At 50.8% G+C, this 27,284-nt stretch overlaps 1 protein-coding gene across 2 annotated transcripts in view; it reads right to left on the reverse strand.

The window, feature by feature from the left end:
* The window catches only part of LOC138468306 (zinc finger protein 318-like), a 616,069-nt gene that overhangs the window by 173,743 nt on the left and 415,042 nt on the right, over window positions 1–27,284 (reverse strand). For both annotated transcript variants that reach the window (XM_069608799.1, XM_069608800.1), the window contains one exon: window positions 6,684–6,836. In XM_069608799.1, the coding sequence (XP_069464900.1) occupies window positions 6,684–6,836 (153 nt within the window). The remainder of the gene's footprint in view (window positions 1–6,683; window positions 6,837–27,284) is intronic.

Genomic DNA, 27,284 nt, shown 5'->3' on the forward strand with positions numbered 1-27,284 from the left:
TAAAAGGGAAAGGGGGATATCATGCCCCATCTGATGATGCCTTTTTAAGCCATTGAGGGTTGCCTCACCTCATGTGATCCTCCCTCACATAGCCACCCCCAGGGTCAGGATCAGGTATCGGCTGCCGTCCCCTAGCCACACGAAGAGAGGCTGTTAGGCAGAATTGCATGCAGTAACCCTGTGGGAGACTACACCAGTCTTGTCCTCTTGGTATTAGGTAACCCACCTATTGGTATAGATCTTAACTACACAAGTTGGTAGTGTGACTGAGCAGTCAGACATCTCAAAATGGGTAAATGTGAGCTGAAGAGCTTTAGCATCAAAATCCACACATACAAGTATCCAAATAACCATAACACTTAAGATTGTCTAGTAAAATAATTATTTAACGTTCAGTTGTAAATAAGCATACTTTCAAAAGGGCAATGTTCAACAAGGAACACGTTACTTACCTGTAAACTGTTGTTCTCAAGCAGGGGTCTGGCATGGATTCACATGCTCATGAATATTCCCCGTCGTCAGGCCGGGAATCCTCAGCAGACGCTGCACCTTGCCTAGGATGGCCTTTGTCCTTTCCTCCGACGGCGAGGACAGACGCGCCATTGTGTCGAGCTTGGCTCCCAGAAACAGTGCGACTTGAGAGGGGACCAGGTGGGACTTAGGGAAGTTGATGGAGAACCCCAGCTCCGTGAGCAACTGGACGGTCTTCGCTGTGTGTTCTACGGCGAGCTCCCTTGTACTTGCGCGGATGAGCCAATCGTCCAGGTAGGGGTAGACGTGGATCCCCTGCAGGCGCAGCCGTGCCGCCACTGGAGCGAGGCACTTGGTGAAAACCCTGGGTGCCGACTTCAATCTGAACGGGAGGGCCTTGAACTGGTAGTGCCCCCCTTGGACCACAAACCTGAGGAACTTCCGGTGCCCTTTTAGAATGGGAATGTGAAAGTATGCATCCTCCAAATCCAACGACGACAGGAAATCGCCCACCTCCAGCTGCCCCAGCAGGTGCTGGAGGGTGACCATCCGGAACTTCTGTGCTTTGATGTACTTGTTCAGTCGTCGCAGGTCTAGGATGGGTCGCCACCCTCCCGTCTTCTTTTTCATGAGGATGTACCTTGAGTATAATCCGGCGCCCCGGAGCCTCTTTGGGACGAGCTTGATGGCACCTTTCTTGAGCATCGCCCTTACCTCCAACAGCAGTTGAGGGACGTGGTTTTCTTTCCTGGCCACGGGAGGAATGCAGGGGCACTTTTTTTTTTTAATTCGAGGGCTTGCCCCTGGGCCAGGGCGTCCAGCACCCAACGGTCGGTGGAGATGGACTCTTACATGCTGACGAACTTCGCCAGCCGGCCTCCCACCAGGGTGCTTCGGTGGGTGCCCGACGACATGGTCGGCTCAATCTTGCATGGAGGACGCCTTGCCACCTTGGCCTCCCTGGCGACGACGGCGGGATCCACCCGACTTGCCTCGTCCTCTATAGGCTTCCTGGGACGAGGAGCGGGCCGCTTGGCGGTACGTAGATGAGCCACCGCCGAATCCCTTGGAGGCACCCTGCTTGCCTCTGGATCTCCGAAAGGGAGGCCTTTGTTGCTGGAGAACTCCTAGGGCCTTAGCTGTCTCTGTGTCCGCCTTGATGGCTTGGAGGGACTCATCCACTGTTTTCCCCAAACAGGTTGTTCCCGTCGAACTGCATTTCCAAAACATTGACTTGTACGTCCTGGCGGAAATCCGTCGCCTTGAGCCACCCTCGTCGTCTGAGGCAAACGCCGTTGCCTAGCTGGCGGAAATCGGTGTTGGCAATATACGTTGCCACCGTTATGGCGTGGTCCGACGCCACCTCGCCTTCCTGCAAGATCTCCAGGGCCTCAGCCCTCTTATCGTCTGGTAGGAAGTCCAACAGGGGGGCAATCTTGTACCATAACTCCCTGTCGTAGCAGGCCACGATCGCAAGGGCGTTGGCCGCCTTAATCGTTGTTGCCGCCGACGAGATAACTCGTCGTCCCATTGCATCCAGCTTCTTTCCTTCGCTGTTGAGGCAGATGACCCCCACCCCCAGCTTTCTTCTTGGCCGCCGCTGAGACGACCGAGTCATCCAGCAGAGACACGCGAGGACTGTCTTCCTCTTGGCCTTGCGTCGTTGGTAAAGGAAACCTTCCTTCTCTTCGGGGCAGAGCTGAAAAAGCTCAGATGCCCTGGTGATCATAGCATGGAAAGACCCAATCTCGTCGGGCGGGGAGGCCCGTGCTGGAGGCGATGGGAGCTCTGTCCCGTCGTTGCCGCCGTCGTCATCTGTACCCGTCGTGGCCGTGTCCGTTCCCGTGTCATCCCCAGGTACAGGGGACGTGGGCAAAGGCTGAGCAAGCCGCGAGGGCTGAAAAGGCGGGGCTGGATGGGTCCGTCTTCTCTTGTTTGGGGGACTTCCCGATGGGCCTGGCTCTGGCTCCTCCATCGGTGGTAGGGCCAATCTCGTCCTCATCTCCGAACATAAGGTTTGTATTGCCAACAAAATGGCCGCCAAGTTGTCCTGCGGCTCCGGAAGCGACGGTTGACTAGGAACCTCGCCGGCGCCACCGTCACTCTCGTCGTCCCCTTCATCGGGATCCCTCCCGTAGGACCGGGCCTCTTCGACGCCCTCGTCGAGGCCCTCCAAGACTTCAACCAGTTCCTCCTCGGAGACTGTGTCCATGTCCACAATGGCCACTGGATCCCCCACTCTTTTTCCGCCGGGATCTTCACGGGGGTCTTCTCGATGGGCCTGAAAGAGGCTTCCCACCGCGGTGTCAGGGAAACTCTGGGCCCGAGGTCGCCTCCACTGGTGTAGCCTTCTCAGGCTGCACCAGGGCCGCCGCGACTTCCTCGATAGAGGCCTTGGCCGGGTGAATCAAGGCCTTCACCACCTTCTGCGGGCCTGTGGCCTTCACCTTGGGAGGAGGGTCACCGCCTCAGTCCCCCTCGGCTGGATCCTTCGAGATCGACCGGGGCCTCTCCAGAAGCTTCGCCGGGTTCTTGGCCTTCCTCTTCCCTGAGCCAGAGCGTTGGCTCGTGGTTGATGGCGCTGGAGAGGGTGCGCCCAGCCTGGCAGCCGAGAAGCCCGACTGTTCCGCGCTCGCGGTGCCTGCTGACTCGTGGTGCTTTGCCTTCTGTTGGGCCCCCGTCGCCGGGGCGCCCTCACAGGACTTAGAAGACTGCTCAGACTTCTTCTCACCTGACGGGCTCTTTCCTTCCAGCCAGTTGGAGAGACGAAGGTGTTGGTCCCTGATGGTCCATTCCGACATGTTCCCGCAAAACGCACAGTCCTTCTCCACGTGCATTTTGTCCTCATGAAGGCAGTAGAGACATTTCCGAGTGCTCATCCTCCTTGAACACATTCTGCAGCTGGCATCCAGGGCAAACCCTGAACAGCTTTCCGGGCGTCGAGCTTCCGTTCTCCTGGGCCATGACCGGGTAGGCGGCAGAAACTTCTGGACTCCTCCAAGAAGCGTAACTCGACGAAAACTTCACCCTTGAGGAGCGTAGAAAATCCGAAACGGGTCCCTGTTGATCGGATGTAGACACGGTGGAGCTTGAGGCTCTATTTGACCGAAAAATGAGAAAATATCTTCGAAAAAGCACGAAAACGCAGCAAAAGCTCGAGAGCTAAACACGAAGACTCCCAACACTTGAGCGTGCAGTAAAAATCTGAGGATGGCTGCCAGAGGCGGGGCTTAGGGATAGGGCAGTCATTGGCTGGGGGCAGTATGACCCAGAGACTGGTTACTACCAAGAAAGACATGTCAGAAACGAAACTGATACTGATTTTTTCTTTACCGAGGATTCCCGGCCTGACGACGGGGAATATTCATGAGCATGTGAATCCATTCCAGACCCCATGCTGGATAATAAAAATACACTTCAAAAATACTTTCCCAAAATCAAGTCACGCAAGTAGATACTCTTTAGAGATGCTTCATACACACTTCCTACCCCTGGAGGTGACTTCACTAACTAGGACAGTATTGCCATTTATACATCACTTTGGTAATTGGTAAATTCTGAGGTTTGTAGAAAGGAAGGGTTAAGGGAAGGAAAAAAAGGTTAATAGGTTCTCAGAGCATGTGAGCACGTTTAAATCTCTGAATGAAGCCTAGACACAACCTTTCCCCGCAATATTAGTTAAACGCCAATGTATCAACTATGAGGGACAGTTTGAATCAAAGTCAATGGGCCAGAAGAGCCTGCAGGGCGCCAGGACAGCCAAAGTTAATTGGAGCAAAGTCTAAGGAGCCTAGGCACTTCTTAGATAGCAAAAAAGTCTTGCACAAAGTTAAAGAGTTTGTTTTAGAAAATCACTGTTGGGCCACAGCTGGTACATTTGTGTAAAGTTAAGAGCTACAATAACTCTAGAAAGGAAGCTACTGCAAATCTCAATTGAGACAAGCAAGCTACAGACAAAAAGGTAAGTACCCTTTAGTCAGAACAGTACCTTAGGTTAGAAGGAGAGGATCCAGCTGGCTTCTATCCTGGTTACAGACTTGCAGATCCTGTGTTCCTGGGCCTCAGTCGTGGGGACAAGGAGAGGACGTCTGGAGGACTACTGCACAGCAGTTTGGAGGTCGGCAGCAGCTACGGGCTCTTTTTAGTTCAGTTGCACTTTGCGGTTTCAGCTACCGGCACATAGCACCACCGCAGATATTGGACACTGGATGGGCTTCCTTCACTCCTCGAGTCCAGCACTCTGGTGAGTTGACTCGAACTTGGGTCGTCCTGCTTTGGGAAGGTCCTCAAGATCTTCCTGGAGCTTCAATCCGGCTTAAAGACGTTGCACTAGACTATGGATTTATTGACCCCTGGCACTCGGTTCCAGCAGCAGCAGCAAAGTAATACAGCCAGTTGGGGGATGGTCTTCCAGCAAAGTTCGTCTTGGGGTTCATTGGTCCCACTAACCAAAGGGAAGTTGTCCTCTCTGGAGCTTCTCTAGTAGAATCGGAAAAGGAGTTCCAGCACAGCAGCAGGGGTTCACCGGGCAGTTAAACTGCCCAGGAGGATGCAGCAAGCTTCGCTTCATGATTCCTTCGTCGGATGTTTCTTCCAGTGGTCGACTGTCTTCAGTTCAAGAAGCCTTGCCTTTTATGCAGGTTTGTCCCATTCATGCACAGTCTAGCTGTCACTCAAACAGCAGAGTGGCTGTCCTGCAAGGACAGCCAGCCAGTCAATCATGACTGGGTGCATTCAGGTTCCCAAGGAGACTAAGGACAGGGAGTTTCGGGCACCTCCCTCGCTTCCTGCCCTGCCAGACACACTGGAGCCAGAGGTGGGTTTCAGTACTGAAGCCCGCCAAAGGCAAAGCAAACAAAACGGTAAAACCAAAGAGACATCACGATCAAGAAATAGCGGAAAAAAGAAGATCGGCCACTTTGACACAATGGTCACTCATGCGTGCTATACTGCAGAAGAGGATTCAGTCTGCGGTAGAAAGCACAATGGTAGTAAAATTAAACCACTGCCACCAGCCATTGTAGTGAGGGTAACATAAAAAATGTTACATGAGTAAGTAGGAAAAGGGGCTACTAAGTAACCGCCCAGCACTCCACATAAGATAGTGTGTGCTGGACCAACAAAGAGAAAAAGATAAGTAAAGTCAATTTCACTTTACTATTCTTGGTTACAGTAGTTCTTGCAAGAAAAGATATTTTAACCTTAAGAGAAATCCAAAGGACCTCTCTGTGACACTGCACTGAAGGCGCTGTGTGTCACCATACAAAAAGTTGAAGACAATGGAGTTTGTCAGACTCCAAAAACCAAGGAAACAGATAATCCAAATCAGATCAAAATACATGAGGGAAAAAAAGGTCTCACTCACTCCAGGATGGGGGTCTCGAGAGTTGAAGGGAATTAGCACAGACATGCAAATTCTCCCCAACAGAGGCTACCTCAGGCAAAGGAGTGATGACATCATCAGATTCATCACACTCTTCTTAGAACTTTCCAATATCTGGACTTCAGCCCCCCGAGGGCGCTACCATCACAAAGCGCATCGAGGCCATACAAATGGGAAAGGCACTATATAAATGACTACTACAATGTACAATCCTTCTGTCCACCCTTGATTGGAGCCAATGCTGCTCTGCAACCGATAATCCATAGACTGGTTTTGGTCTCCCTTTTGTTTGGAATAATGGCTTACAGTTAGGGCAGATTGCTTCAAACACCTCAAAAAAGGGTTTTGGAAAAATCCCTGAGACTTGGTATTCAGATGTGTTCCCAATTGACACTGATGGAAATAAACGCAGGGGTAGAGATATTTTACTCAACATACTTTTTATATTTGATTGAATTCATAGATTTTAAATGCACTGTAGTATAATCACCATCCCGAAACAGGCTGGTGGTGAAGGTTACTACGTGGGTGGAAGACTGTTTCCAAGTATGAGAGCTTGGACAAAGTGACCTGTTACTTCTAATAATCATGCGCACCACTATTATCCACAACTTCATGATCTTTGGTCAAGGAGATTCCCGTAACACTTAAAAGGCATACACAAACTCAAATTAACCGGTAAAAAATGTGTGCCTTTACAAAAACCGTGGCCATGTGCACCTTGCACATTGCGCTGGTAGGTCTGCACAGAAGGCATTCGCAGGCTGCAGGTTAGTTCCCATTTTCCACTAAACAGTTTCCAAGCAAGCATAACAGAAAAAATACATACCTGTCGATGCCTCCTAGTGTGCATGTGTGTAAAGAAGTCATAGAAGGTGCCACAGATGGCATTACAGTCTTTGCACCAATGGCTGCCTCCATCACAATACTCGAACAGATCCGTATTCAACACAACCGATGTTTCTAAAAGGGGTTTTGTAGCCTAAATGACAGAAGTGGCAGATTTTTAACACATGGAAAAATGATGAAACAAGCAAACCAAGATTACCACATGGTCACCATATCATTCACTATGCAGAGCAAAGCTTCAAACATGACTCATCATCATAAACTTTATTCGGCAATAGGCCATCAAAGTGCAGCCTATAAAACAACTAAAATTTCAACATAACAATACCACAATGAAGGGAAAATGGAGTAAATAAAAAGCAACGAGCACCATTTACAGGTACAGATACCCAGAGCCCAACATCTCCGAGCTGCCCTTGTACCCAGGGGTGTCAAGTTTGCGCCAGATAGAACAGTATTGGATGGAGCGTTTCCAAGGGGGCTTACCGGTCCCATATATGGGTGCAAACTCAAAACAATCCTGCTGTTGACCACCCTGCATGATGCCCAAACCTTCCCAGGACGTCCCTGGTCAATCGCTCATTCCTAAGGGACAATTTTACAGAGTCAACATGCGAGTCTCCCTCCGTGGACATCCTTATGCACCCCACCATGTCATCCCTGGACACGAAGTGACATTTCCCCCGGGCGGATCCAATGGAGAGATTTGTTAAGGAGCGCATCACTCGGTTCTTTCCTGCCTGGGAGCAATTTCGGCTCTCCATGCAGATAGACAGTGGTTTTTCTTTCCTCCCTATGCCAATGAGGCTTGAGCATATGCCCCCTTGAGCGATGACTACACACACCGAGTCTCCTCCTCCTAGGGCGGTTAGTCTTAGGTCCACAGGGCGTACGGGCCTCCATCGGGATTGGTTTGTCACATAGTGTGGAGCTCTCTAAGTGCACTGGACAGTGAGGGCTGGTCAGCCATGGGCCGTCTAATCCCTGCACCAACGTCCAGATTGGTCGGGACTATGGTCGGGACTGGGACGTGTCCGAGAACTCCTTTGGCATGCCCTCCCCTCCGTGGTCACTCCCTGGGCGTCAACCAGAGTTCCAGTTCAAGAGCACCAGTTCATTGAGCACCCGTACGCTAGGGCAGGCCCCCACGTGGCTCCCCCTTGGACGTTGACTCAGACAGAGATCACTTCCATAAGGAGGTAGTTTTGGGCCCTAAGTGGGGTTAGGCGTAGAAAGGAACTAGTCCCTGATAGTACAGCCAGCATATTCTTGCCCCAGGTGCTGCAATTTGGGCTGTGCTCCGTTGCTCCATCCGTCTCAGTGTCCATCGAGTCCAGGGCAGGGGGAGAAAGGGCAGACAAGGGGAGTTCAAGAGTGGGATCAAGTAACGGTAGGGTGGCGGGAGCTGGACATGGATTCTGTCGGGGGGAGCTAGGAAGGGCTAAAGGGCAGACTGCCAAAGCTGATGCCAATGGAGAGGCATGTGGTTCGTAAAGCTCCCCAGTTCCACGGAACATAATTCCAAAGCCAGAAACGATAGTCATAGGATGGCTCTCTAGGTTCCTTGTGTTCCTGGGTGAGCCCTGTGGCGCACCAGAGATTAGCACAGAGCGAGTGGAAACGTCAGAGGTAGACCCCGAGGGTTGACCGATCTCATTCAATGTAGGGTGGACCAGCCCCATAAAATTAAGTGCAAGTTAGTGAGTCGCAAAGGCGGCTTCTTGGTAGTGTCAATAGCGGGGGCAGCCAGAGCTCTGTAGATGCAGGGTACACAGTCAGAAACGCAGCCAGTGGCTCTAGCCTGGCTTGGGGGATAGTCCACACCCCCTTTCCTGCACACCACCTGCATCTTGCGTTTGGATTTAGGCTCCGGCTCCATAAGGGACGAATAGAGGCCAGACTAACAGATGTACGAGGAGTAGAGGGGGTAAAGGCACCACTGTTTCCATCTCGGTGGCGGTGGTTAGGGGGTCAAAGAGTAACAAGGTGATTTGTGTGTGTCGGCCAGCTTGGTCTCACCTCAGTCCGGAAGGCGGGCAGAACTTTCAGACCCACGAACACCCCCGCGGGTCGCCAACACCCCGCGCCCTTAACCCCGCGGGCTTGACCCTGCAGGCTTTCCATCCTTGAGTTCCATCTCTGCACACCTTGCAACATGACTCCCGATTGGCAGGTTTTCTGTCAAAACGGATACATTTAACTAACAATTCATCTAATTTCTGGCCAAATACTTCAAACAGATTTTTAGATGGGGGATCTGTCCTAAGCTGTGGCTCTGGGGTGGACTCTCCTTTCCTGAACTAGTTCACCAACTGTTAGGTAAGAATTAGTGCAGTCCAACTGGTGTGGGAATACACAATACTCATCTCTTGGCATTAGGTAACCCACCTTTTAATATAGGCCTGTACTACACAAATTGGGGGTGTGGCTGAGCAGCCATGTTTCTCTTAAGAGGAGTAATGTGAGCTGTACAGCTGTGCAATGAAACCAATAAATACAAGTGTCCAATTAAACACTTAGTGATAATAAATGACATGCATTACTTACCGTAAAAGCATTTCTGATGGTTGTATCTGCTTAGATTCAAATGCTGTGCATAGTCCGACATCCAATGGTCACTGCACAGTATTGCATCTTGTTTTTCTAAAGTCGAAAAGGGGACGTCGACATAGGCGTGTCTGTAATACTATCCCTATAGTGACTTGTAGTGTACCCAAAATCCCTCACGCATCAAGGTCTCTGTTTGTATTTTTTCTGCCATGAGGGAGCCTTATGACTAACTTGAGAGTACAGAAAAGAGAGAAAGTAATAAGGTGCCTATGTTCCTTCCATCCGAGCGGGGAGGAAGGGTGGGCGCATGTGAATCTAAGTAGATACAACCATCAGAAATGCTTGTATGGTAAGTAATGCATGTCTTCTGATGTTTGTTAATCTGCTTAGAATCACATGCTGTAAATAGACTAGCGGGCAGTACCCAGAGTTGGGTTGTGAGAAGGAACAGTAGAGAAAAGATGTCTTAGTACTGCATGTCCCACCTGGGAATCAGATCTAGAATGGGCGTCTAGACAATAGTGTTTTGTAAAGGTGTGTACAGAACTCCAGGTTGCCTCCTTGCAAATGGACTCAAGGGGAACATTTGCAATGAATGCTATGGATGCATCAGTGCCTAGAGTAGAATGTGCTCTAGGCGTGATGGGCAGTTCTCTCTTAGCAAGAGAGAATCAGAGAGTGGTGCATTGGACAATCCATCTAGATATAGTGGATTTGGAAACTGCATCTCCTTCTCTTCCTGCTACCACCACTGAGATGAAGAACTGATTAGTCTTTCTCAGTGGTCTAGTTCTTTCCATATAAAACATGACCGCTCTGCGCACATCAAGTGTGTGTAGGCTCTTTTCTCCCAAGTTTGATGTGTTTTGAAAGAACTTTGGTAGTTCTATAGACTGTTGACATGGAATTGTGAAAGGAACTTTGGTGCAAACCTAGGGTGTGTGTGCGTAGAACCACCTTATCTTTGTGAACTGTTACAAAGGGATCTAGTATAGAAAGTGCTTGTAGTTCACTCACTCTCCTAATGGAGGTGATAGCTATCAAGAAAGCAGTCTTAAGAGCGAGGTACTTAAGGGATGCTTTATGCATGGGTTCGTAGGGGGAGCCCATTAGCCTGGTTAGTACAACATTCAGATCCCATCCGGGAGCTGGGTTAGATATAGGAGGGTGAATCCTTTTCACTCCCTCCATGAAGGCTTTAATAACTGGAACTTTCCACCATGACATCTTATGTTGAGGCGTAGTATAGGCGGAGAGTTCAGCTAGGTGAACTTTAATAGAATTAAAGACTAAACATGAGTCCAACAAGTGAGTCAAGTATAGAACAATCTTTGTGGGAGAGCAGTCAACAGGGTTGATGCTCTTTGACTTAAACCAGAAGGCGAACCGTTTCCACTTGCTAGAGTAGCAGTAACGAGTGTACGGTGTCTTTGCTTCTCTGAGAATGTCCATGCATCTCTGAGGGAGCTGCAAATGACCAAATTCTATGACCTCAGGAGCCAGGCTGCCAAGTTCAGGGTCTGTGGGCATGGGTGCAGCGTTTGGCCCCTGTCCCGTGACAGCATGTTGAACAGGCAGGGTAGTTTCACTGGAGGAGACAGTGACATTTCCATCAGATGAGCGAACCAGGGTTGGCGGGCCCACATGGGGGCCACCAGTATCATGGTAACTGGTTCCTGGTGCATCTTGTGCACTATCTTGTTGAGAAGGGGAGTAGGGGGGGGGGGGGGTAGAATAGACAATTTTCCCTGACCATGTTATCCAGAGACTGTTCCCCTTGGAGCGGTTCTGGGGTACCTGGAGGCATAATCTTGGCATTGGGTGTTCTCCAGAGTTGCTAACAGGTCGATCTCTGGGAAGCCCCATTCTGCGAAAACATTGGAGACAATGTCTTCGTGTAATCGCCATTCGTACTCTGCAGGTAGAGGGAAGTCTCTGCTGAGTCCGTCTGCCAGAAGATTGAGTTCCCCTGGTACATGTTGAGATAACAGGAACATGTGTTTGAGAGCCCACTTCCAGATGTTCTGGGACAGCTTGGACAGTCCTGGAGAGTGTGCCCCCTTGCTTGTTCCGGTAGTACATGGCTGTGGTGCTGCCTGTGAGCATCAGCACTGTTTTCCCTTGTAGATGTGTCTGGAAAGCCTTCAGTGCTTTGAAGACCGCCAGTAGTTCCAGCAAGTTTATGTGTTTGGACGTCACACTCGGAGTCCAAATTCCGTGTGCAGTCTGATGGGATAGGTGAGCCCCCCATCCTGTGAGGGATGCATCTGTGGTTAGAGTGGCTTCCACTGCGGGGGTTGCAAAAGGCTTCCCCAACATGAGGTTTTCCTTCGACCACCATCGCAGCGAGAGACCCAGGGCCTGTGAGACCACCACTAGATCGTCCCTTTGTCCGCTGGCCTGACACCACTTGCTGTTGAGCCACTCTTGCATTGGGCGCATGCGCAGGCGTGCGTGAGTTACCAAATAAATATTTGACGCCATCATTCCTAGCAATCGCATGGCTTTGCATACCCTCACCTCCCGTCAGCCTACATATTGAGGGATCTGAAACAGCATGTTTTGGACCCTCTCGTTGGAGGGGAAGACAAGGCCGTCCTTTGTTCGAATTAGAGCCCCTAGGAATTGCTTGACTTGGCTGGGGTCTAGACTGGACTTCTTCTCGTTGATGGAGAAGCCCAGGTGGAACAAAAGGTCTACAGTCTTTTGGGCATTTGAGAAGCATTTTTCGTAAGAATCCCCCCGTTATGAGCCAGTCGTCGAGGTAAGGGTAGACTGGAATGGACAATCTGCGCAGGTGTGCTGCTGCCACTGCCAGTACCTTCGTGAATACCCTTGGCGCTGAAGCTATGCCGAAGGGTAGCACTTTGAACTGATAGTGTTTGCCTTCTATCATGAACCTGAGGTATTTACTGTGCGCTGGCAACATTGAAATATGAAAGTATGCATCTTTCATGTTTAGTGTCGCCATGTAATCCCCCTGTGTCCCATACGAAATTTCTGAGGTTTTACGAATTTGTTCGCTGGGCGCAGGTCTAGTACAGGGCGCATAGTTAAATACTTTTTGGGTACAAGGAAGTACACTGAATAAATACCCGGCTTTACCTGTGATAGAGGCACAACCTCTATTTCTCCTTTTTCCAGCAGCAGTTCGACTTCCTGAAGAAGGATGGAGAGGTGTTCCGGTGATGAGCATCGTCCCCTTGGGGATCTGAATGTAGGGGCCTGACTGAATTCGATGCAGTAAACGTGGGCTATTGTTGACAGTACCCAGCGGTCTCTGGTAATTCCCTCCCATGCTTGTAGGAATGAGGTTAACCGGCCCCCGACCGGAGATGCATGGAAGGGGACTCAAACATTTGGGTCATTTGGTGTTGGTAGCCGGGGAGCCTCTGGGAGTGGAGCCCCAACCTCTTCCCTTGCCACAACGTTGTCCTCTCTGAGCATACTGTCCACTGGTTCCCTGAGGGGAGGACCAGTTGCCGGTTGAGTATTATTGTTGTTGATTTTGTCGTTGGCCACGAAAAAAAGCGCCTGTTGCCGTAACCTCGCTTATTAGGCGGTCTTGTGATTTGGTCCAGAGTCTTTAGAGTTTTGTGTTCCTTCTTAGCTGTTTCCAGTGTGTCATCAACCGCCTTGCCAAACAAGTTTGAGTCTTCAAGGGGTTTGTTGATGAGGGACGTCTGTGTTTCTGGCTTGAAACCTGATGCTTAAGAAGTACACCCTGGACTAGTGACCGGCCAGCCGTTTCCACAGCATCTAAGGTGTTCTTGATGATGCTTTGGTTTACCCGAGTACCTTCTGTCACAATGGCTAACAAGCGGGTTCGCAAGGGCTTCTTGTAGGCCTTCACCCAACAATCCCCATTGGGCATCAGCGTAGCTTGCTAACAAAGTTGTGTTGTTGGCAATCCGCATGGAAAAGCTGCATTGAAAGTGGGTTGATCATCCACAGGTGAAGGGTCTCTGACCGGTGTGGTCTGAGGAGAGGGCAGATCTAAAACATCAGGGTCTGTAGACGCTCCTGGTGACTGCCAGGGCTGTGGTTCACATATGTCTGCGTCTTCCTCAAAGTCCCCTACAGGGTCTTGTGGAACCTCAGTATTTAGGAATTCTTCATCTTCCTGAAAATGTGGATCCTCCTCAGTGAGGTCATATGTATCAATTTTATTCCTCGCTAGGGTCATCATGGAGTACCTCTCTTGGCCTTTTGGGTGTAATGTGTTCAGAGGTGGACACAAACCTATCTAGTCTGTCCATACACGATTCAAATCTTTCCCTAGTCCACTGGGATAACCCTGAACGGTCTAGTGGCGGAAAGGCCTGCTCCTCCACCTCTAGGTGTCGAGATCTCTCCCATAGCGTGGAGGATATAACCCTGTCGCCCTGAGAACCCTTCTTGTGGGCCCTGCACTGGGGATGTATCTCTGGGTTTTCCCGACGACGTGGGGGGAGGTTCCGGCGTACCCTCCGTAGATTTCAGCGTCTCTCTGAACTTGTGAGCAGGTTTCGGTGACTTTTTCACCACCGGTTTTAGAGGGTCCATGGAGACTATTCTAGCTAAGCTTTCCACTACTGTCGAGGACTGGCCGTGAATGGTTTCCACCGGTGCCGGAACCTTATCGTCAATGGACGCTCTCTTACGAGGCGTTTCGACTGATGTTTTGGTGGTAGCGCCCTTAGTTGCGGACGGCCCCATCGCTAGGCCCGTATGCGGCTGCGGGGAGGGCTGGCGACCCTTGCGGTCGGTGGAGGCTGCCGGTAGATTCGGCATCTCCGTTGGCGCTTGGGCCTTCTTCGACTTACTCGAGGAATGGCCAAGGGTTGTGTGTTTAGATTTGACTTTTTCGTTGGCGTCGCCGGGGTGTAGATCCCCATAAGTAGGGCCGGAGCCAAACTTTTCGGGGCTGGGGACAGACGCGTTGGAGCGTGAGCACTCCATAAAGAGGTCGACAACCTCCGTTACAGAGGTAGCGTTATCACTATCCCCCTTGTTACATTCAGCGGCCGTGGGTGAGGAATCAGCCTTCGACATGCTGTAGGTTGCCCACCTTTTGACCCTGCGTTCTTTCAAAGTTTTTGGACAAAGGAGTTTACAGGCCACACAGCCGGCCTCATTGTGGTCGAGGGGTAAGCAGCGGTTACAACAATTATGCTTGTCCTTCCACGGGAATTTGCTGTTACGAGGGCAAAATATAAAAGGAGTCCTCAGCAAAGCTGAGAACGTAATAAGTGATAACGACCCAGAAGGAAAGGGGGGAAAGGCATTCTAGAAGAAACATAAATTTTCACAACCACCCCACTCTCTGTACTGTGTAGGCCGGGCCACGTGTGCGGCAGCGATGATAGGATCGCCTCTGTCGAAACCACCGCCGTCGAAGATCTTGACTCAGCGGGGAAGTTGATTGGCCATCGAAAGAGGGCTGGAGGTGGTTGGATTAAACAATAACTGACAAATCGACCAAGGGTCGAATAAATGGTAATAGCAATGTCAATGTCTCTTACGAGCTCCGCATAAGGCGACCAGTATTCTGGGCGGAAAAAAACAATCTGAGGGACCTCGACGCAGGAGGGATTTTGGGTACACTACACGTCACTATAGGGATAGTATTACAGAGACGCTATGTCGACGTCCCCTTTTCGACTAGTGAAAAACAAGATGCAATACTCTGCAGTGACCACTGGATGTCGGACTAGGCACTGCATGTGATTCTAAGCCGATTAACGAACATCAGAAATGTATTTATGCACAAAGATATTTAAAGCATTCTTTAAAAAGCAGTAACATTAATCCCAAATTAGGATTGAATTCAACAAGTGAACAATAAAACAGGTGAGTAATTCATTCATGTTACACATTTTCCAGCACCCAGAGGTGACGTCATTTGAGGTCAGTATAACACATATTTAGTATTACCATTGCAGTATTGAGTTATTAAGGAGGGAAAAGGTTAGGGTCAGATGAGAATTGGAGCATGCGCTGCCCTGACTCCGCCCTCCGGCACCACACCTCAGTGCCCATAGACGCGTCGACAATAGATCAACGTTGCCTAATGACACCAGTTTTATTAGAGGGGAGGATGGTGGGACGTATGGAGGAAAGGGGACTAACGACGTTAGTCACTACAGTGACTAAGTTATAATTACTCTTACTTCCCGTCCCCTTTCCTCTATACAGCATGGGCGATTGCAACTGAATGTAGCCCCAGGGTGGAGAGGAGACACTCCTTAAGCAAACCGATTCCTGAAAGCTGCGTCTGATCTAGAGCTGGCATCCAAATAGTAGTGCTTGCAGAAAGCTGAAGGGGTGGCCCTGGTGGCCACCCTGTTTACGACTTGCCAAGGGACATGGCACTGGAATGCGATGGCCGTTGCCTTGGCCCTGACTGCGTGGGCGTGCATGTTGGCCAGGAGTGGCTTATGCTGACCCTCGCATGCTTATTTGATGGCCAAGACCATCCGGTGGGATATGGATGCCTTGGAGGCCTGATAGCCTGCTCTTGCTCCTCCAAAAGTGACAATGACAAATAGGGCGTCTGGCTTGCGGAAGCCCTTGGTCCTGTAGAATTGCAGGGCACGCCTGACATCCAGGCAGTTCAGAACTCTGTGCCTCGTTCCTTATGATCGGCAAAAAACATAGGAACCACTAAATCCTCATTTAAATGGAAAGCAGACTGCACCTTGGGCAGAAATTTTGGGTGCATCTGCAGGACTACTTTGTCCCTGTGAAAGGTAGTCTATGGCTCCGAGGCCACCAGTGCATGGATTTCACTGACTCTGCGAGCTGAGGTGAGGCCGACTAGTAAGGCTGTCTTAATGGTGACCAGCCTGATGTCCGTGGACGCCATTGGCTCGAACAGCTTGTGTGCGAGGGCACCCAAGACTATGTTCAGGTCCCACACACGGTGTGGCTTCCTGATGGGAGGGTAGAGCCCTGCGAGTCATGTCAAATGTTTGACAATCGGATTGGAGGAGAAGACCTCCTCCTCAGAGTTCCTGTAAGCCTTGATGGCTGCGAGGTAAGTTGCGGCACGTGTCCACCTGCACGCCAGAGTGGACGAGGTGCGCCGAAAAGGAGAGCACGTCATCCAGTGTACACGCAAGGGGGTCAATTCTCTTAGATTCTGCCCAAAGTCAGAACCTGGTCCACTTGCCCTTATACTGGGCCCTGGTAGCCTTGCTCCTTGCACCATGTATGATCTCTAGAAGAGCCTGGGAGAGGCTGAGGTGCCCTAGTTACCCATTCCAGAACCACGCTGTGAGCGTTAACTTCTGTGGTTCAGGTGGATGACCCCCGCGCCCCTGCTGTGCCAGCAGATGTGCTGGACCCATGGGGAGATGAATCAGTGGTATCTCAGAGACTGAGCAGCTCTGAACCATGGCTGGGCTGTCTACCATGGAGCTATTAGAATGATGTTGAGCTGGCGAGACTCCTTGATCTTGCACATCACTCTGGAGGAAAGGCTTCTGCGTCATGCCGTTAGACTGAATCTGAAATGCGTCGCCCAGGGAGTCGGGACCCTGTCCCTGCCAGGTGACAAAGAGGTCCTCCTGGGGGTGTCCCCATCTGCTGAAGATCTCCTGAAGAGCGAGAGCGTTTAGCTGCCACTCTTAATTGTCTGCTCCCAACCTGCTAAGTCTGTCCGCCTCAAAGTTGGATTCCCCCGGAAGGTGGACTGACATGAGGTGGATGTTGTCCAGGGCCCACTCCTACATGCTGATCGCCAGTTGGCACAGTGGGTAGGACATGGTGCCTCCCTGCTTGTTGACATAGTACATGCTGGTTGAGTTGTCTGTCTGGATGAGGACAACATTGCCCTAGATAAGTGGAAGGAATGCTCTGAGGGCTAGCCAGATGGCGTCCAGCTCCAGCTAGTTCATGATGTGGTACTCCTGCCGGGTCCAGCTGCCGTGGACCGAGTGATTGTCCAGGGTGGCTCCCCAACCCTCGAGAGAGAATTCCGTAGAGATGGTGACCTGCATGGTGGGAGGCCGGAAGGACTTGCACGTCCGTAGGTTGCAGTCCCTGGACCACCATGTGAGGTCCAAATGGGGAGCTGGAGGAACGTTGATCATCTTGGCTTGAGAGCCCCTCTCCTGGTTCCATGATGCCGCAAAGTGCAGCTGTATCCTCCTCATCCTGAGTCTCATGTGGGGGATGGCCAGTAGGACCGCTGCCAAGATGCCCAGGACCTGGTGGTACCACCAGACCGAGGTCACGTCCCTACTGAGGAAGTGAGTCGTGGCCTTCTTGATGGCTGTGATCTTGTCCTCCGATGGAAACACCCTCTAGGAGCCTATGAGTTCCAAGAGGGTCAGTGTCTGCGCAGGCTGCAGCTGCGACTTGTTGAGGTTGAGCGAAAAGCCCAGATCGTGCAGAATGTTCATGATAGCATGGGAGGTGTGTGCACCGCTTCCAGAGATGTAGCCCTGACGAGCCAGTCGTCTAGATACAGGTGGATGTGGAGGCCCTGAGGAGGGCTGCCACCATATTCATTAGCCTTCGTAAAGGCTCGGGGGGCCTAGTTGAGGCCAAAAGGAAGCTCCTTGTACTGGAAATGGTAGCCCATGACCTGAATCGTAGAAAGGAACGCTGGGGCTGCCAAATCGGAATGTGTAAGTACGCGTCCTTCAGATTCAAGGGCCACATCCAGTCTCCCTTGCACAATGTTTCTGCTATAAAAGCAGGCATAACCATCTTGAATTTTTGTAGAGGTAGGGAGAGGTTGAGGGTAGAAAGGTCCAGCACAACTCTCAGGCCCGCCTGGTTGTTCTTCTGAATGGCAAAAATCCTGGCGTAAAAACCCAAGCCTCGCTGGAGGTTGGGACTTCCTCCACTGCCTGGCTCTTGACGAGCGACCGGATCTCCGTCAAAAGAGTTGCTGTCCCAACCTGTGGGAGTGGAGGAGGGAGGAGAGGCTGGGATGGGTAGGCGGTACCATTGGATACTACAGAGAGGATCCAGGGGTCCGCGAAATTCTAGAGCCAGAAATGTGCATGAGAGCAGCAAGCCTGTCCCCCCACCCCCCTACTGGAGACAGATGGACCCGAAGGGGCGTGTCATGCCTTCTTTCCCTCTGAGGCTGTTGGGGAGAAGGGGGATTGGAAATGGCCCTTACTAAATCCCCCAACCCCCATTATTGATGCTTGCGCCGACATGAGTCTGCAAACGGTCCATCTGCAGAACCCTCCGTACGTACGCCCCTTGTCAGAGTGCTGCTGTGTCTGGGTGTATGATTTGGGTGTGGCCTTTGTGAGGATGGATAAAGACTTGGCCGTTTGTGAGCCCTTTTTCTTTTTATCCAGCTCCTCATCCGTGGTGGAGTGGAAGAGGTCACCCCCTCCAACAGCAGATCTAATATACGTTAGTGGACATTCGGGCTGGACTTAGTAGCACAGAGCCAGGCTGTTCTCCTCATGTCCGTGGCGATGTAGATAGCCCGGCCAGAGATGTCAATGTGGGCCACGGTGGATTCCATAATGTCCTACGCCACCATCTTGGCCTCACCCAGTCCCACCTTGAAACGTGATTGGCTCTGCGTAGGAAGCTCTGGGAGGAAATCAGCAATTTCCTGCCACAACCTCTGGTTAACGTACCGCTAGCATGGCATCTGAATTGGCCTGACGAAGATGCAAGGACGTGTTGGAATACAGCTTCTTCCCGTATGCCTCCAAGATCTTCTCCTCCTTGCCTACCAGCGCCGCAGAGGAGGAAGTCGAGGACGACTGAGGCTTGGAGTATAGTGATGCCGCGGCAATCACCGAGGAGTGTGGCTGAGGATGGGCCGATAGCAAGAGTGTATCTCCCGCCATCTGCCTGTACTTGGCATACAGGGGTCGATTGACTGGCTGGACAGAGTGGGGCTTGAGCCAACCTTTCTTGGCCAAGGCGACCATGTCTTTCTGCATAGGGATTCCTGTCCTAGCGTGAGGACTTCTGCGAGGACCCCCTCTGCTGGTAGCTCGACCTCAGGTTGAGACAGGCACAGGTACTCTGCCAGCCCTGCAAGACGTTAGTGGAAGGCCTTGGCTGACGATGGTGTGTTTTTTTCTGTCGGGTCCTCCTCCTCATTTGTGTCCACCTGAGGGTCCGGTACCGGTGGAAGTGTGTTCGGAGCCGGGGGCTGTGGTACAGGGACTGGAGCCAGGGGCTGCGGCAGAGGCTGGTAAGGAACCGCCTGCACAATCGGTTGGGGGGGGCAGGAGCAGAGGCTGCGCTGGGGTCAGAGGAGGGAGCACGTCCCTGATGCCGTCCCTGAGGATGACCCCCAACCAAGGCGATTTCATGAGTCCGAGGAACCTTTCAAAGAACCTGTCCTCATAGGCTGGCAGGGCAGTAGGGGATATTGACGGGGTAGTGGGAGGCTGCTGGAGCCGCTGCATACCTTGCCCATATGGACGCAGCAGAATCCTGCCCTGCGCAAATGAAAGATAGGCTGTAGGCCACGTACCTGGTTGACAGCAGTCCCACCTAGACACTCGTTCCTTGACCTGCTCTCTTTCCTGGTGCAGCGCCGGACGGGTGCTAATGTCTGGCACGGCGGCTATCTTGTTGAGCTGCCTTCCACGTGCCTGAGTCGCGTTGCTCGGCTCACTGGGCCAGGCCTCCTCCAGGACTCTTGAGTGTGGATCACAAGGCCAACCCTGCTCCTCAGGCCGAGGCATGGTAGGCATTACACCCTCAGCCGGGAGGCCGGTAGAGCTGCGTTTAGACGCCCCCCTCTGACATATTGCCGGTACTAGGGCGTGGCCCCTCGGGTGAAGACCCATTAATAGAACCTTCCGGTTCCTCAACACTGTCACCAGGAGGATCAACCAACCCATCGGCCTGTAGGCAGGTAGCTGAGATAGCCTTGGTGCACATGCTGGTACAAGAAGCTGGGCGGTCACTCCCGCGTGGGCAAGTCCTTGGGAAGGAGTCTCCCTTGCGGGGTGCGATGGAGAAGAATGGCCCTACCTTGGGCCTCGATCGATGGTGGACAAAGACTTTCAGGCCCTCTGGAGGCAATATCTGGAAGAGAGCTCTCCACCTGGCTAGTCTGTTCTTCAGAGACCTCGCAGAGAGGGCGTTGCACGCTGTACAAGCCTGCCAACCGTGGTCTGGGCCAAGGCAATATAGGCAGAGGGCGTGGGGATCTGAAGTTGGAAAGAGCCCGTCGCAGGATGGACACCTGCTGAACGCTGTGGAAGTCGAAATGCGCCGGGGAGGAGCGTGATGCCAGAGGACCGAGTACCTGTATGATAAAAAGACAAAAAAGATAGAAGTATCCGTGCCTGAAATAACATGGCCGAAACCAAACCCAGGAGCGCTGGTGAATCCGGCCCGTTTCCGTTGACTCGGAAAAGGGGACTGAGGTGTGGCACTGGAGGGCGGAGTCAGGGCAGCGCATGCTCCCAGGGCTGCACCCTCACCCCCCCCCACGCCTCCAAATTTAAAGGGGAAGGAGGTTTTTTCTGGTGAAAAAGGTTCTGTCTCCCGTCCCTTGGAAGGGACGCCCATGCAGTATGGAGGAAAGGGGACTGGACGTAAGTGTAAGGAAGGACATCTAGCGGGCTACTGCGGCAGCACTCAAGAGAGGTACTCGGCAGCAATGGATTCCTCTGGATTCAGCGCCCCTTGTGGTTTTGGTGCCTTTTTTCTCAGCGCCAAAGAAGAACGAACAGCAGATCTGAAGTTCCTTAATCCCTCGGTCCTGGACTCAGGTGAGGACTCTGGACACAGATTTCATGCTTCTGTAGGGTCGATTCGCACTTAAAAAGACAATGCAGATGGTCGAGGTACCCGGCGTATTGGGATTTTGCAGCGTTGGAAAGTTGCAGCGAGTCAGGGGTCAAAATAGTGTTTGTCTTGAGGCTAGTTGGTCCCACCAGCCTAAGGGAGGAAGTCGTTCCGTACATGTCTTCCGTGTCGATCAGAAAACGTGATCAGACCAGCTGCAGGGCTTCAACGGACCCTTTGCGGTCCAGGCGGTTGCTGCTGGCATCTTCTTTCGTCTTCTGCTTTGGATGTTGTCCTCCAGTGGTCGACTACTTCTAGTCCCAAAAAACTCACTTTTCATGCAAGTTCCCATGTATTCACAGCCCTAGGCTGTCAATCGCACAGCAGGGTGGCTGTCCTCCAGGACAGCCAGCCGACCAATTGGAACTGGTTTCACTCAGGCACACCTAGGAACAAATAACAGGGAAGTCTCGGGACCCTCACTCCATTCCCGTCTTTCCACACACAATGGAGCCAGGGCGGGCTTCAGGGCTGAAGCCGGACAAAGGCAAAAACACAAAAAGGACTCAAACCTGATTCAAACAGAGTAAAAGCCCAGAAGAAACTAACGGACAAGAAATGGCAAAAGGTATCCGTTAGGTAGAATTCTCATTTCTGTGCCAATTCCCTTCAACCTTAGAGACCCCCAGCTCTTTTGCTGGACTTAGGACTTGTTCATTTTAACCCTGGAGTGAGTGAGACCTTTTTCTCCCTTATGTGTTTTGACCTGATTTGGATTTTGTGTTTTCACTGTTTTTGGAGTCTGACAAACTCAAAAGGCATCTGCATTTAGTATGGTGGCACAGCATCTTCAGTGCAGTCCTTTTAGATTCTCCATAAGGTTTAACTACCTTTTCTTGTGTGAACTACACTTCCCAAGAATAGTACAGTGAAATTGACCTTACTTACCTTTTCTCTTTGATCCAGCACACACCATCCTATGTGGAATGCTAAGGGGTTACCTAGTAGCCCCTTATCCTACTCTCTCATGTGACATTTTTATGTTACCTTCACTACTTTAAATGGCTAGTGGCAGTGGTTTACTTTTTCCTACCACTGTGCTTTTCTACCGCAGGCTGAACCCTCAGCTGCAGTACAGCACCCATGCATGGGTGACCATTTTGCCAAAATGGCCAGTCTTCTTTTTTCAGAATTTTTTATGTTTGTGAGGTCTTTATTGGGTTTTACTATGTGCGTTGAGATAGGTTTGAGCCCTTTGTTTGACTTGCCTTTGGTGGGCAACACCCCTGAAGCCCGCCCCTGGCTCCAGTGTCTGGAAGGACACGATGTGAGGGAGGGTCCCGAAACTCCCCTGTCCCTTGTCTCTAGGAATGACTGAATGCAACTAGTCCTGATTGGCTGGCTGGCCATCCTTTCAGGACAGCCACCCTGCTGTGTGACTGACGACTAAGGCTGTGCATAATTGGGAGAAATCTGCTTAAAAAGGCGAGGGTTTTGGGACTACAGGCAGAGTCGACCACTGGGAGAAACACCAGACGTAAAAAATGAACAAAGCTTGCTGCAACCTCCTGGACCTTTGAATTGTACGCTAAAGCCCTGCTGCTGTGCTCAACTCCTTTTTCACGTCGACAGAGAAGCTCCGGATGAATGAGTGGGTGGAGGAGCTTCTAACAGTCTCGATGTAGAAAAAGCCATTTACAAGTGCAAGGATGAAATTGGAAAATTCTGGGACATTTGGAGCTGTTTTCTTGATGTCTATGGATAATCTTGAACTTTCATTTGGGATTGATGTATCCTCGACTTTGTAGATTACTGTCATCTGTCATTGTTTAAGGTTGTATACAATGTTCTTATGATATTCTTGTATCTGCTGCATGAATTTTTGCTTTTATGTTTTGTATTTTGACTTTGTTCTTTTTCTTGCTTCCTTTTCTTCTTATTTCTTTCCTTTAAATAGGTTGTTTGATGGTAGTTTATGATATATTGCTTACTATGCTGATTAATGCCAAATGATGATGATATTTGCTGTTGTGAAAATAAAAAGGTTTTTTCCGAGAGAAGCTCCGGACAGAAAGGCTTCTCCCTTGGGTTAGTGGGATCAACGAGACGAACTCCAATGGACCACCATCCCGACTTGCTGTGCCTCTCCGTTGCTTCGGAAGCCCAATCCCAGGGGTCAAGTGAAATGTCTGGCCCGAAACTAATCAGGCTGGAAGCTCCAGGAGACTCCTAAGGACCCTCCAGAAGCAGGACCTCCAAAGTCCCCTCACCAAAGTGCAGGACACAGGGAACAAAGAGTCCAACCGGTGTCCGAGATCCGCAACGGTGCTGTTTGCCAAGCGCTGAAACCGCAAAGTGCTGCTAAATCGAAAAGAACTGTCGCTGCCGACGACCTCCCAAGTACCGCTGCATGAGCCCTCCAGACGTCCTCCATATTGTCCCCACGACTGAGGCTCAGGAACAAGGGTCTGCACCACTGTAACAAGGCAGAATCCAGCTGGACCACTTCTTCAAACCAGTAGTAGTGTTTAGGCCTAGGGTACTTCCCTTATTGCCTTTAGCCGCTCTCTTCTCAGTTGGGAATTGCATTGGCTTACCTTTTCGAGTTGATTTCAACTCTCTTCTCACAGGCTTAACGTGTGACCCTACAAATAATTTTTGATCTAAGAAGTGCATCAGATCCATAGACTGTGTCCCAAATGACTTTGGTTGTCCTGGCTCTCTGAAGACTCTTCTACTCCATTGTCTTTTGTTAGGGAGAGTTCTCAGAAATGTGCCAATTCCCTTCTACCTTAGAGACCCCCAGCGCTTTTACTGGACTTTAGGACTTTACATTTTTATCTGGAGAGAGTGAAACCTTTCTACCTCGCTCTCATTTTTTTTCATTTAATCTGAACATTCTTTTGGTTTGGAGGTAACAAACTCCATAGGCATCATCTTTTTACATTGTGTCACACAGCACCTTCAGTGCAGTAGCATAGGGAAGTCTCTCAGATTTCCCAAATATTTAAATACCTTCTCTTGGATTAACAACTGTTCCCAAGAGCAATGAAGTGAAATTGACTTCACTTGCATTGTAACTTTCTAGACCCAGCACACACCATTTTACAAGAGTACTGGAGGGGTTACTTAGTATCCCCCTCGTCTAGTTTTTTTTAATTTAACATGTCTATGTTACCCTTTCTACAATTAATAGCTGGTGGCAGTGGTGTACTTTTTTTTTAAATCTCTGTATTGATTCTTACAACACATAAACATACACCAACATTATAGTACACCTGGCACTACATGTTGGGATACACTCTGTCATCCGTCTTGGCGCACTGGCTTGGCAATCTCCTCGTCTGTCCCCAATGTTTAACCATTTATAGTCCAAGACACTTAGATCGGCCCCATCCGGCGTGGCCACAGCCTCTGGCTTCCCACCCCGCTGAGTGCCCTCACCCACATTGCCGCCGGCAGTTCAATCTTCCTCCAGCCCGCTGGGGCTTGTTGTACCATGCCCTTCTGTGCTTTCGAACAGGTCTTGTATGAGGGAGTTCCATGCAAGTAACTTGGCCCCGCTCTCTCCCCCTCCCCTCTGCATCGCTCTGGTCCACACAGATGTTTCTGCTATTGTCCATTTCTTCAGGTCTGCCCACCACATTTCTATTAATGGCCCTGTTCTTCTGTTCAATGCCATCGCAAAGCGGTGCCTCGCCAGTATACACATTAGGTCTTTCATTTTTGCTATGTGTCCTTTGTTTGCTGCCCCTCTGGAACAGCCCCAGTAGGTAAGAATCCGGCAACCATGCCTGCATTTGGATCCCTTCTGCCGCTGCCCTGTTTTTTTTTTACAGTGGCCCAAAAGTTAATTATCACCGGGCAGGACCAGAACATATGCAGCATACCCACTCTTTCTGTCGCACAGCGTGGGCAGCTACGGGTTTGTTTCCCATGTTTGACATTCTCTTGTGTATGAGGTAAAGCTGCATCTGCTTAAATCTCTTAAATTTCTTGGTATACTGAAGTGTCCTGCTCCACTATCAGTGAAGGTTCTGTGGAGTTCCTCCTCCCATCTAGCTCGTGCCTGCAGCTCCCTTCCATTGTTGCTGCCCAGGATCCGTTTGTAGAGTCTTGATTTCGTGTGTCCTCTCTCTGACGCATCGTACCACGCGTCCAGCTCTTCCTCGTTGTCTCCTCCCTCAAGTAATGTCCTCCACCTCTTCTTGATCCTCTGGACCATGCTGTTGTATAACAGAAATTGTCCTCCGTGTACGTCCTGCTCTTCCATTAAGGTCGGAAAGTCTCCCCAAAGTCCATCTTTCCATAGATCTCCAATCTGGGCCACTCCATCTTCGCACTGTGTGCGATAAGTTGCCAGGGAGACCGTGTAGGTATCGACTAATCCCGCAAGGGGAATTTGTCTGGAGTAGGGGTCTCATGTTCCTTGCATTTTCCACACTCTCTTCCATAGGGTCAGGCCCAGTTTAACCATGTTAGGGAGTGGCTTGGCTAGAGCTTTGTCTATCCATAGGAGTTCCATCAGGTAGTAGTGTCGAATTGCCGGCTGAAAAAGCAGTGTCTATGGATGGGTCATCCCACAGCCATCTTATCACAAATTGGAGTTGACCCGCCAGATAGTAGCGTTCAAAGTACGGCAGCCTGATCCCACTCCATTCGTAATCCCTCTGCAGTGTGTTCAGCGCTATTCTCTTCCTCCCCCGCCCCACAGGAACTCCCTTGCCATTGTGTGGCGTTGTCTAAAGAAGGGCCCAGGAATGTTGTATGGGATATTAGTAAAATAATATAGTAGGTGGGGCTGAACCGTCACCTTCAGTAAGGCCGCTCTTCCTATCATCCCCAGTGGGAGCGTCTACCAGAACTTCATTGCTTTCCCTATTTTGACTAGGGCCACCAGTGTGTTGGCTGTATGCGTCGCTGTGGTGTTGTGGTGTATGCCCACTCCCAAATAGTGGAAGGTGACTGGTGTCCATGCAAGTTTTAGATTTGGCAACTGGTCAGGGGCAGTCCTCCTCAAGCCCGCCAGGGGGAAGAGCGAATATTTCTCCTTATTAATTCTGATTCCCGACAGTCTGCAACTGACCCCAGGGCTTCTAGTAGGTCTGGCATGATTTGCCCCTGGTTACCGACAAAGGAGCATGCCGTCTGCATATATCGAGATTTGGTGCATCACCCCATCTATTTCTATTCCTGCGTCCTTGGACTCCGCCCTGAGGAAAACCGCAAATGGTTCCAAGGCCAATATGTATAACATCAGGGATAGTGGGCATCCCTGCTATGTGCCCCTGTCAATTTTCCACCCCTCCGGAATGTGGCTGCCCGTTTTCACCCTCGCTCTAGGATTCCGGTAAAAGAGCTTTATCCAACAGAGGTATCCCTCCCCTATCCCAAAATGGGCAAAAGCTCCCAGGAGTCAGTCCCAATTCACAGAATCAAATGTTTTGATAGCGTCTAGTGACGCCACCGCGCAGTCTCCCTGTTCTTGATTCGTGCTATCTACATGCTGGAGTCTGCGCAGATTCCATGTTGTGTTCCTCCTCGGTACATATCCCGTTTGGTCTGGGTGCACCAGCGTAGGTATGACTCGCTTGAGTAGATTCGCTAGGGCTGCGGTCAGGGTTTTGGAGTCCTGGTTGATCAGGGAGATTGGTCTATAGGAGCCACACTCGAGGCAGTTTCCCTGGTTTCAATATGGGTATTATAACCGATTAATAGGCTCTGTTGTAACCTTCCTTTCTCATATACCTCCTCATACACATCTATCAACTGTGGGGCCAGGGTGTCTTTGCATTTCTTATAAAATTCCCCAGGTAACCCGTCCGGTCCCAGGGATTTGCCTGTTGGGAGGTCAGCAATTACGGCAGTCAACTGTTCTAGCGTGAGGGGTGCATCTAGTGTCTGCACCTGCTCTTACGTTAGCTTGGGGAGGTCAATCTCCCCTAGGGCATTGGTTATATCTTCCGCCTCTGCTTCCTGGAGTACAGCCTTTCATAGAACCGTGAAAAAATTCAATTTATCCCTTCTTGGGTCCTCATTTCATCTCCCTGCTCATCTTTAATTGCAGTTACTGGTTCGTGTCTGCTCTCCTGTCTGGCGAGCCAGGCTAAGAGCCTACTGGGTTTATCCCCTTCCGCTTGTAGTCTCTGCATGTACATCCCATAGTCTAGACTCCTCAGTTTTTCCTAAATGGTGCTACACTGCAGCCGCAGCGCAGTGAGTTCCCCCGGTTGTTCTCCATTCATGCCCGCCCGTGCCTCTACCCATTCTATCACCCTTTCTATTTCCCCCGAGTTCAGACAAAATGGTCCCA

Source organism: Ambystoma mexicanum, chromosome 4q, assembly GCF_040938575.1.
Source record: "Ambystoma mexicanum isolate Mex_15411 chromosome 4q, UKY_AmexF1_1, whole genome shotgun sequence".
NCBI classification, from domain to species: Eukaryota; Metazoa; Chordata; class Amphibia; order Caudata; family Ambystomatidae; genus Ambystoma; species Ambystoma mexicanum.